This window comes from Neomonachus schauinslandi, chromosome 3 (assembly GCF_002201575.2).
Source record: "Neomonachus schauinslandi chromosome 3, ASM220157v2, whole genome shotgun sequence".
Classification (NCBI taxonomy): Eukaryota; Metazoa; Chordata; class Mammalia; order Carnivora; family Phocidae; genus Neomonachus; species Neomonachus schauinslandi.
Genome location: NC_058405.1, coordinates 79,070,373 through 79,082,699, shown reverse-complemented (window position 1 = coordinate 79,082,699; position 12,327 = coordinate 79,070,373). Strand labels below are relative to the sequence as shown.

Sequence of the window (12,327 nt, the reverse complement as noted above, 5' to 3'; positions counted from 1 at the left end):
CTCGATCCCGGGACTCCAGGATCATGACCTGAGCCGAAGGCAGTCGCTTAACCAACTGAGCCACCCAGGCGCCCTGAGTTGTAGGATTTTTTAATAGAGTGTGGATATTAACTTCTTATCAAATATATGGTTTGCAAATATTTTTTCTCATTACTCGGGTTGTCTTTCACCCTGTGGATTGTTGCTTTGCTGCATAGTTTTTAAAGTTTAATATAATCCCATTTGTCTTTTCTTCTTTTTGTTGCCTCTGCTTTTAGTGTCATACCCAAGAAATCATGCCAAATCCAATACCATGAAGGTTTTCCCCTATGTTTTCTTCTAGGAGTTTTATAGTTTCAGGTCTCACATTTGGATCTTTAATTCATTTTGAATTAATGTTTTTATATTGGGTGAGATAAGGGTCCAACTCATTATCATGTATGTGGATATCCACTTTTACCAGCACTGTTCAAGATCCTTTCTCCATTGTGTAGCTTTGGCACTCTTGTTGAAGATCAATTGACCATATACATTAGGCTTTATTTTGTGGCTGTTTATTCTTCCCCATTGGTCTGATGTCTGTCTTTATACCAGTGCCATACTGTTTTGATCACTGTAGCTTTGTAGTTTTGAAATAAGAAAATGTGAGGCCTCAACCGACAGAATGGGAGAAGATATTTGCAAATGACACTACAGATAAAGGGTTGGTATCCAATTTCTTTTTTTTTTTTTTTAAAGATTTTATTTATTTATTCATGAGAGACAGAGAGAGAGAGGCAGAGGGAGAAGCAGGCTCCCAAGGAGCAGAGAGCCCGATGCGGGACTCGATCCCAGGACCCTGGGATCATGACCTGAGCCGAAGGCAGACGCTTAACCATCTGAGCCACCCAGGCACCCAGTACCCAATTTCTATAAAGAACTTCTCAAACTCAACACCCAAAAAACAAATAATCAAGTCAAAAAGTGGGCAGAAGATATGAAAAGACACTTCTCTGAAGAAGACATACAAACGGCTAACAGACACATGAAAAAATGTTCATCATCATTAGCCATCAGGGAAATCCAAATCAAAACCACACTGAGATACCACCTTACACCAGTTAGAATGGCAAAAATGGACAGGGAAAGAAACAACAAGTGTTGGAGAGGTTGTGGAGAAAGGGGAACCCTCTTACACTGTTGGTGGGAATGCAAGTTGGTACAGCCACTTTGGAAAACAGTGTGGAGGTTCCTCAAAAATTTAAAAATAGAGCTACCCTATGACCCAGCAATGGCACTCCTGGGTATTTACCCCAAAGACATATGTAGTGAAAAGAAGGGCCATATGCACCCCAGTGTTCATAGCAGCAATGTCCGCAATAGCCAAACTGTGGAAAGAGCCGAGATGCCCTTCAGCAGATGAATGGATAAAGAAGATGTGGTCCAGGGGCGCCTGGGTGGCTCAGTTGGTTAAGCGACTGCCTTCGGCTCAGGTCATGATCCTGGAGTCCCGGGATCGAGTCCCGCATCGGGCTCCCTGCTCGGCAGGGAGTCTGCTTCTCCCGCTGACCCTCCTCCCTCTCATGCTCTCTGTCTCTCATTCTCTCTGTCTCAAATAAATAAATAAAATCTTTAAAAAAAAAAAAAAAAGAAGATGTGGTCCATATATACAATGGAATATTACTCAGCCATCAGAAAGGATGAATACCCAACTTTTACATCAGCGTGGATGGGACTGGAGGAGATTATGCTAAGTGAAATAAGTCAAGCAGAGGAAGTCAATTACCATGTGGTTTCACTTATTTGTGGAACATAAGGAATAACATGGAGGACATTAGGAAAAGGAAGGGAAAAATGGGGGGGGTGGGGAATTGGAGAGATGAACCATGAGAGACTATGGACTCTGAGAAACAAACAGGGTTTTAGAGGGGAGGGGGGAGGGGGGATTGGTTAGCCCAGTGATGGGTATTAAGGAGGGCATGTACTGCACGGAGCACTGGGTGTTATACAAAAACAATGGATCGTGGATCACCACATCAAAAACCAATGATGTATTTTATGGTGACTAACATAACATAATAAAATAAAAATAAATAAATAAATAAATAAATAACATCAAAAAAAAAATATGAGGCCTCCAGCTTTATTTTTCTTTCTCAACATTGTCTAGGCTATTCAGAGTCCTTTGAAATTCCATATAAATTTTAGAATGTTTTTTCTAATTCTGAAAACATGCCATTGGAATTTTTATAAGGATTGCATTGAATCTATAGATTTCTTTGGGTAGTATGGATATTTTAATAATATTAAGCCTTCCAGCCTATGAGCACAGGTTGTCTTTCTACCATCTGTGTCTTCTCTAATGTCTTTCAGCAGTGTCTTGTAGTTTTCAGTGTATATCTCTCTCACCTCCTTGGTTACATATATTCCTAAATATCTTATTATTTTTGATGATGTCATAAATGGAATTGCTTTCTTAATTTTTAATTTCTTTTTCAGATTGTTCATTGTTAGTGTATAGAAATACAGTTGATTTTTGTGTTAATTTTGATTCTGCCATTTTTCTGAAGATGATGTGGAAAGTGAGATATTGAAATCTCTTACTATTACTGTGTTACTCTTCTTTCAGTTCTGTCAATATTTGCTTCATATATTGGGTGGTCTGCTGTTAGGTGCATATATAATTGTTATATCTTCCTGGTGAATTGGCCCTTTGATCATTATATAATGTCTCTCTTTGTGACAGTTTTTGATTTAAAGTCTATTTTGTTTGAAGTAAGTACGGGCATTCCTGTTCTCTTTCTGTTACCAATTACATGGAATATCTTTTTTCATCATTTCACTTTCAGGCTATGTATGTCATTATATTTAAAGTTAGTCTCTTATAGGTAGCATATAGCGGATTTTTTTTTTTTAACCCGTCGGCCACTCTAGGTCTTTCTATTGGGGAGTTTAATCCATTCATATTTAAAATAATTACAGATACGGAAGTATTTACCATTGCCATTGTTAATTTTTTGTATGCCTTTAGTAATTTTGTCCTCTTCCTCTCTTGCTGCCTTCTTTTGTGTGTCATTGTTTTTTTCATTTGTTTGTTTTTATTTTTTTGTAGCAGCATACTTTGAATCCTTTCTCATTTTCTTCTGTGCATCTTCGGTAGGTATTTTCTTTGTGGTTACCATGGGAATTACATAAAAGATCCTATAGTTAAAACAATCTATTTTAAACTAATAACAACTTAAATCACGTACAAAAACTTAACTCCATTGCCCCAACACTATGTTATCAATGTTAGAAATTACATCTTTTTATCATTTACATTCATTAACATCATTTTATAGTTATAGTTATTTTTATGCTTTTATCGTTTATATTCTATACTTGAATTAAAAGTGATTTATGTACTACCACGACAGTATTACTGGATTCTGTGTTTATCTCTATATTTACCTTTACAGAGAACTTTATATTTTCATATGATTTTTCTCTTACAGTCTAGTGTCCCTTTTGTTTCAACTTGAAGGATTCTGTTTAGCAATTCATGCAGGGCAGGTCTAGTGGTGATAAACTCCCCCAGCTTTTGTTTTATCCAGGAAAGTCTACTTCTCCATCCTTTTTGAAGGACAGTTTTGCCAAATACAGTATTCTTGGTTGGCATAGTTTTCTTCCAGCACTTTGAAGATATCATCCCGCTCTCTTGTAGCCTGTAATGTTTCTGCTGTGAAAGCTCATCATTGTATGCTAGCTCCCTTGTTTATGATGAATTAGCTTTTCTCTTGCTCATTTTTAAGATTCTTTGTCTTTGAATTTTCATTTTGATTATAATGTGTCTCAGTGTGCACCTTTTTAGGTCCATCCTATTTGGAGTTCCTTGAGTTCTTGAATGTGGATATTCATTTCCTTTCTCAAATATGGGAAGTTTTCATCCATTATTTCTTCCAGTAGTCTCTCTGCCCCATTCTTTCTCTCTTCCCTTTCTGGGATTCCCGTAATATGTATATTGATATGTTTAGTCCCCAAATCTGAATTATATCCCATAATTCTCTTAGGCTTTCTTTACTTTTCTTCATTCTGTTTTCTTTTTGTTTTTCTGATATAGTAATTTCAAATGACCTATCTCTGAGTTCACAGATCCTTTATTCTGCCTGATCACGTCTGTTTTCGAACCCTTATGGTGAATTTTTCAATCCAGTTATTGTATTCTTCAGCCTCAGAATTTCTATTTGGCCCTTTTTTAGTTTCTATCTCTGTTGATAGTTTACTTTCATTCATGGTTCATTTTCCTGATTTTATTTATTGTCTATGTTCTCTTATAGCACATTGAGCTTGTTTAAGACAATTATTTTGAATTTTTTGTCAGGTAATCAATAGGTCTCCATTTCCTGAGGGTCAATTTCTGAAGATTTGTTTTCTTTCTGTCACTGGGCCATGTTTTCATGTTTCTTGTGATTTTTTCATTTGAAAAAAGCCACTTTTCTCTGGTTTTGGGGGGGCTGGCTTTGTACAGGGGAAACTGTCACAAGTCAGCCCCACTAGAGACTATGGGAGTTTCTCAGAGTTTTTATGATACGCACTTTCTCTCAGCTTCTATATGTAATTTCCCAATTAGAGAGGTTTCAAGATTTGTAATCTCTTGCTTCCTCTGGTGTCTGTGGTGCTTCAGGATCTCTAGCACTGCAGTAAGCTACTGAGTCCTCTTTTGCTCTCGGCAGCCCCCATGCATCCAAGATGTGCCAATTCCCCATTAGTGCTGTGAGTCAGGTGAGACCAGGCCCTTGGGAATCCCCACCACCACCACCACCAAAAGCTGGACTATTGGATGTACATCCCACTGGAATAATTTCTTGCTCAGGAAGAAGCCAGGCGCTGGATACTTCCCCTGATCACAGCAAGCTGTGCTAGCTTCTGTGTGCAGTGCGGGAAGGTACTCTGGCACTGCAGCAAACCCCCAACCAGAGTGTGTTGGTTCTTCATCAGCACTCCAAGTCAGGCAAAACAAACCAGTCTCTCAGGCAGTTCCCTGAAAAACCAAAATGTTGGATGTATGTTCCACTCTTCTTTTTCCTTCCCAAGGGAGAATCTGCATTGGCTTTTTTCTCCCAATCGTGAGTTATGCTGGCTTGTGATAGGGGCTGACACAGTTGAAATCAAATGGCTTTTCTTACCCGTTTCAGTGCAATTGTTCTTGGATTTGAGTTTATCTGGGGTACTGCCATTTCCTAACTGGTTTCTGGAGTTCTGATAAAGGTTTTTTGGACTGTATATTGTCAAATTGGTATCTTTGTGAGGAAAAATGTTCTAGGGCTTTCTATTCTGCTATCTTGGTGACCACAAAATTAAGTGTTGATATATACTACCACATTAATCTCAAAGTTTGTTCATTTCACTTACCTGATATTTTTAAAATCTTGGACATTTTATTTTATTTTACTTTTTAAGATTTTTTTATTTATTGAGAGTGCAAGAGAGCGAGAAAGAGAGTGAGTGAGGTGAGGAGCAGAGGGAGAAGCAGAGGGAGAAGCAGTCTCTCTGCTGAGCAGGGAGCCCGACATGGAGCTCGATCCCAGGACTCCAGGATCACAACCTGAGCTGAAGGCAGCCGCTCAACCGACTGAGCCACCCAGGCGTCCCAAATCTTGGCCATTTTAATAGGCAGTGTTGAATCTTACATTTTGAATTACGTGAAGGTTTAAATTATGTAATACTTGATACCTACAAGAGAATCAATGTAGCACTCTTAAGTTACAAAGCATATAAAATTAATGAAGCCATCAAACATTAGAACCAGAACATTACTGCTATGCCTACCTATGTGCTTTTTTCCACTCCATCTCCTGCCTTTCCCACAGGTAACCACTGTGAGATTTTTTTTTTTATGTTTATATGCAGGTTTATATTTTTTTAGTTTCTCGCCTTTTCACATACAATTTTATCATGTATGCAAACTTTTTAATTTTGCTTGTTTTTAAGCTTTCTAAAAATGGTATCACTCAGTATGTAGTGTTCTGACTTGATTTTTTTCACTTTAAATATACAAAATTTAAATATTTTTATATATTTATTGACAAGTTGTACTGTTTACTTTGGGAATTGTCTATATACATTGTCCATTTCATAGGGGTATTCTTTATTTTCTGGTATACGTAAGTTTCAAGAATCCGTATTACTCTAAATTCTATGATTCTAAGATATTTCTCTTATAAAAGTGTCATTTGTAAGTTTTAGTGTTAATTGATTGATAATTCAGATAAATTGATCTCCAGATTCTTGTTTTTGGAAGCTACTTGATATTTTAACTTTTCTCTAGGAAATAGTAATTGTTTTTTTTTTTTTTTTTGCTATAATGAAATGAATATAATAACTTGTTTCATTATTTAGGCATAAAACTCACCCAGACTTACAAATGCTTATTGGTCCATTTACACCTTCCCATGTATGGCAGTGTTATTCCATGAAAGTTGATTGAAAACGATGAAATGAAGATACTCACAATATACCCTAACTGGTGTTTATAATAGAAAATGTTTAAAAACTATATTCATGGCTTTTCGGGTGCCTGGGTGGCTCAGTTGGTTAAGCCACTGCGTTCGGCTCAGGTCATGATCCTGGAGTCCCGGGATTGAGTCCCACATCAGGCTCCCTGCTCGGCGGGGAGTCTGCTTCTCCCTCTGACCCTCCCCCCTCTCATGTGCTGTCTCTCATTCTCTCTCTCTCAAATAAATAAATAAAATCTTTAAAAAAAAATAAAATAAAATAAAAAAATAAACATGGCTTTTCAATTGGATATTTGAAGTTTTTCTTTTTTTTTTTCTTTAAAGATTTTATTTATTCATTTGAGACACAGAGATACAGAGAGAGAGAGAGAAAGCATGAGCAGGGAGAGAGGCAGAGGGAGAGGGAGAAGCATGCTCCTCGCTGAGCCAGGAGCCCGATGTGGGGCTCGATCCCAGGACCCTGGGATCATGACCTGAGCTGAAGGCAGACGTTTAACCATCTGAGCCACCCAGGTGCCCCATTTGAAGTTTTTCTAAGGAGGTCAGTTTTTATTTTTTAAAGTTTGCTTTTTCCACAGGAGTGGAATCCTTCAGTATGTTAGGATTTCAGAAGGGCTATGGTTGCCTGAGAGAGATGTCAAGAGTTTTGTTTTATTCATATAGGTAACCTATATCTATATGAAAAGTGAAAAAAGAAATACTGCCTAGAGCAATGGTCTAGGTCAAAACTTTTTGACCTGAGCTCACTCAAGCCCTTTGAAAGATACGCATTTACACTTAGAGACGGAAGAGATGGGCCTAATTGTAACAAAAAATTAGAGAGGAGCAAAACAATAAAAAACATACCCTTCAGTGCCTAAAACTAAGGATATTATTGGGAGGAAATGGTAATGTTTTTTATAAAAACTTAGAACTTAGAATTTTTGCTCAGTTGGCTACCGTTAAAATTTGGGGATTTTAAAGACCATCTTGTTTTGTTTATTCCCAGAGACATTATCAATAAACTAAAATATAAAATATACTCAGAAAAGAAATGATTGGTATATGTTGATAGATAATTTTCATTAAACGTGAAGCTCCCGTAATAGGAAAAAATGACATTGTGGGAATTTTAAGGGAAAGAAAATATGTGGGGCTAGAGGAGTGTTTCTTTAAAAAAATATAATGGAAATTTAACGTTGAGAAGTACTACTAATGTTTCCTGTTAATGTGAGTGTTCAACCCTGTCTGAAAATCTTCCATGATATGGATTGCAGTGTTTCCAAGGCAGCCAGCCCATATTGGGATGCTATAATCCTCTTAAAGTTTTTCCTCATACTGAGCCAAAATCTGTTCTATAGAGGGCAAATCTAATCCTCTCCTACATGAACATTTTCTGAATGTTTAAAGAAAGTAATTATATGATCTAGGTCCTCTCCTACCTCTTCTGCTGTTTCTCATTTGATGTGATTTTAGGGCTACTCACCAGCCTTGATAATGAGGTTGATGATACGGCTCATGCTGATCTTATGAATTCCTATTTGTTCTTTCTCCAGCTGCTCTTTGTTCTTTGCTAGGTTATACTCATCAACATGGTCTCTAACTTCTCACCAGCGAATCTATAAAATTGAAACCTGTAACTAAGCATACATGTGAAAGACTACTTATAAAGACTACTTTTAGGTGATGTTTTATCTATGTTATAGATTCTCAACAAGAGGTTTCTTTTAAGTTTCAGGAAACAAGAATTATATCCCTCAGAAGTTCGCTTCCAAATGAAATAACCTGTTTTTTGGCAAATAAGTATACTTTAAGATTCATAATGTAGTGTTATGTTTTTTCAACCTATTAAACAAATGCATTTTTATCTTTGTGTTTTCAGATAGTGGCCAGAACTGTAGTGCCAGTAGTAAAGGTGAACGACTAAGTGCCAAACTCAGAGCTTTGCCTGGGACAAATGAACCTTATGAAAGTAGCAGTAACAAAGAAATAGGCAAGTGCTGGTGTTCCCCACCCGTTTCCACAGGCATAACAGGTCTGGAGAAGATTTGGTGAGATGGCAAAAATGTATAATTGGGCATTAAGAATTTTTTATATACAGACAAAATTTTAAATGACTTGGGAGAACATTTCTGTTCACTTAGTTGTTCAGTTTAGCTTATGAGACAAATTGGTTTCACATTTGTTGTTTTTCTTTATTATTCTAATATAACAATCTATTTTGAAACCTAGATGCCTCCTATGTGGATCCACTTGGCCCTCAAATAGAAAGACCAAAAACTGCAGCCAAAAAAAGAATCGACGAGGATGATTTTGCTGATGAAGAATTAGATGATTTGCTTCCCGAATAATACACACTTTAAAATTTTACTTATTAAAGGAAAGAAATTGCCTTACAAGATAATACTTATGTGAGACTTTGGATTAAACACCCAAATTTTAATTTTGTACACTGTCAAAACCTTAAATAAGTGTATTCTGTTCTATGAGATGGGTCCAAGTTTTGTTTTGTTTATATGGAATAAAGATATGTGAAACTAATACTTTAGTACTTCCTTACTCTTGAAAACATTGACCACAGTAAGAAATACATTTTGTAGCACCACCTAGTACCTACACATACGTGTAAGTTTGTGGGTGTGCTCACGAAAATTTACCCTACTACTGTAGTGCATGCTGATATTTTCTGTGATTTCATTAAAACAAAGTTTAGCAATGAAAATACTACATTAATTTCATGGTTAACAGCTTGTAAAATGTGCTAAGACGTGTCATTGATGGATCTGTAGTTAATTACTTAGAGTTTAGAAACTGTTAAAGTCTTTAGAAGATTTGCCTCACAGGGATTTAATACTATTAAAACAATTATGTTTTGGATACTATAGTAAGAGAAACACCAAACCATAACCCTTTTGCTCTTTTCTGTATTTCCTTTCTACCTTCAGTCCAGTGGCATGTACCAATAGCATTGAGCAATGACAGCTCTAAGAATGCTTTTCCCATTCATGACTTGGGGTATGGGATGGAGGCCAGGACTGCCCGCATTTTGGTTTAGCAATGTGTTTGGCTGATCAGTAATGTCCAGAGGAATTGCAATGATGGGGCAATCAGAAGAGGCTTATCTTTAACACTTCACTAGAGAGGGTGGATCCACCCATCTTATTTAACATTGTCTCCACAATGTGCACACTACTGTTAGGTGCAGGAAGAGGAAAACCAAAATTAGATCACCGTTTCTGCTCCCAAGATGGTTATGATCTAATGGAGTCATTCAACAAGGGCACTAAATATCTACTATGTGCTAGATTCTCTGGATATGGCAGTGAACAAGACAGAACAAGACCCTGCCCTCGAAGAGCTTAAATCCTGGTGGGGAAGGCAGACAATAAATACGTATTTTTTTAAAGGACTTTAGATGTTGCTAAGTGCAGTTAATTAAATGGAGTAATGTAATAGGGAGTGATGGTGGTGAAGGGAGGGGCTCATTTAGATGGAAGAGTCAGGGAAGACCTCTCTAGGAGGTGGCATTTGTATTAACACCAGAACAATGAAATGAAGAACACTGAAATTGGAATGATTTGTGTATGGCCCACCAGGGTGGGTGGTATACAAGATATGCAGGGAAGTGAAAGGAGGTAAGGTCCAAGATGTAGGCAGGGGCCAGATCACATAGATCCTATAAATAGAGTTTGAGTCTTCTAACAATAGAGAAGGCCTTAGAAAGTTTTGTGCAAGGAAGGAGAGTGATGTGATTTGATTTAACTTTAGAAACTGGCAAGCACACCGGTTGCCGTGAAGATGAATTGACAGGTGGGCAGGTTGGAGGTGAAGGAAAGGGTTGGCACTACTAGTAGCCTGGGCAAGAGATGAAGATGACTGAGACCAGGTGTTTATTTTTTCTTTTTATTTCTTTTTAAAGATTTTGTTTATTTGCCAGAGAGAGAGAGAGCACAAGCAGGGGGAATGGCAGGCAGAGGGAGAAGCAGGCTCTCTGCTGAACAGGGAGCCCAACTCGGGACTTGATCCCAAGACCCTAGGATCATGACCTGAGCCGAAGCCAGATGATTAACTGATTGAGCCACCCAGGCATCCCTTATTTTTTATATATATTTTTTTAGTTTTTATTTATTTGAGAGGGTGAGAGCATGAGCAGGAGGAGGGGCAGAAGGAGAAGCAGACTCCCCGCTGAGCAGGAAGCCCCATGCGGGGCTTGATCCTGGGACTGTGGGATCATGACCTGAGCCGAAGGCAGACCCTTAACCAATGGAGCCACCAAGGCGCCCCTGAGACCAGGTTTTTAGCAATAGACATGAGAATTGGTCAATTCAGCATCCATTTTGGAGGCAGACATCAGAAATATTTACTAATGGATTGGATATGGGGATATGGGAAAGAGGAAAGGATGAGGAAATGTGACTGAAGAATGGAGAGGCGTGGATGGGGAGGGGGGGGGTGTCAGCCATGATTTAACCATCCTAAATTTGAGATGTCTCTTCAGCATCCAACTGGAGATATAAACAATGCAGTTAGATTTACAAACTTGGAAATTGGAAGAGGTAAGGGCTGGAGATGCAAGGTGTAGAGACAGTATTCAATACCACTGCAATTGAATGAGGCCACTTAGGGAAAGTGAGGATAGAGAAGTCTAAGCAACCAGCCCTGGAGGTCATGAAAGAGGAGGTCAGGGAAAAAAAAAAGACTGAAAGGAGCAGTAAGTGATGTAGGAAGTTTCACATTTGAGGGGAGTGGGACTTCCAGTTCTAAGGAGGATGCAATAGGTCATATTAGGCCAATGCTCCTACTGTAACTAGTTAACTAGGGGGGGAAAACAACAAATCATTGCAAAAATCATGTTTAAAGTCACTGGACAGCTGTGGGAGCAATAATATTAAAATTCCAGACTGGAGGGCGCCTGGGTGGCTCAGTTGTTAAGCGTCTGCCTTCGGCTCAGGTCATGATCCCGGGGTCCTGGGATCGAGCCCCGCATCTGGCTCCCAGCTCAGCAGGAAGCCTGCTTCTCCCTCTCCCACTCCCCCTGCTTGTGTTCCCTCTCTCTCTGTCAAATAAATAAATAAAATCTTAAAAAAAAAAATTCCAGACTGGAAAGAGTTCATTCTAGATGAGTTGATGATCTGGCTTTCTTCATCGCTAGAGACATTTGTCAGTTTTGAGCATGGGCTGAAAATTGGGATTGGCCAGAAAAAGGGGGTCTTCTAGGGAAAAGAGAAACTAGCAGAACTTTTGGTTATGTGGTTGTGGTTGGCACAACACATTAAAAACTTCAAGAAGTCTCAAATTTCTTTTTTTTTTTTTTAAGATTTTATTTATTTATTTGAGAGAGAGAGAATGAGAGAGAGCAAGCACATGAGAGGGGGGAGGGTCAGAGGGAGAAGCAGACTCCCCGCCAAGCAGGGAGCCCGATGCGGGACTCGATCCAGGGACTCCAGGATCATGACCTGAGCCGAAGGCAGCCACTTAACCGACTGAGCCACCCAGGTGCCCCAAGAAGTCTCAAATTTCTGACCAGTTTTCCACCATGGGCATTTGCTGAGCTTTATGATTGTACTGGAGGCTGGGGAACTGGGCTATAGGCAAGCCTAAGAAGGAGATTTAAAGTTAAATCTCCCACAATCTTAGAGTCCTTAGGGGACAAAGTCCTGCTATAGGGAAGGCCTTTCTACAAATACACAATTTGTCTACCCTCAGGACATTTGCTATTTTGTGAGCTGTGTGGAGTAGGAGGCCAATGATCTAAATTCAAAACCTCCAGAGGCTGACTTGACTCTCTTGCAGTCTTTCACAGCTGAGGAGATAGTTCTGCCAGGCTCTTGATCAAAAGCCTGGAAGGACAGCCATGAACCAGGGGTGGACTGACTTATAAAAACTACAACCCAGC

At 38.7% G+C, this 12,327-nt stretch overlaps 1 protein-coding gene across 7 annotated transcripts in view; it reads left to right on the top strand.

Moving 5' to 3' along the window:
• Positions 1 to 8,974, top strand: part of IFT88 (intraflagellar transport 88) — a 142,422-nt gene extending 133,448 nt beyond the window's left edge. For 4 of the 7 annotated variants that reach the window (XM_044913227.1, XM_044913226.1, XM_044913223.1 and 1 more), the window contains 2 exons: positions 8,314 to 8,424; positions 8,664 to 8,966. In XM_044913227.1, coding sequence (XP_044769162.1) covers positions 8,314 to 8,424; positions 8,664 to 8,782 — 230 coding nt within the window. In that variant the 3' untranslated portion in view covers positions 8,783 to 8,966. Of the gene's footprint in view, positions 1 to 8,313; positions 8,425 to 8,663 lie in introns of all 7 variants that reach the window. The other 3 variants (XM_044913228.1, XM_044913225.1, XM_021678219.1) reach the window with 2 other exon arrangements.
• The last annotated feature ends 3,353 nt before the right edge of the window (positions 8,975 to 12,327 follow it).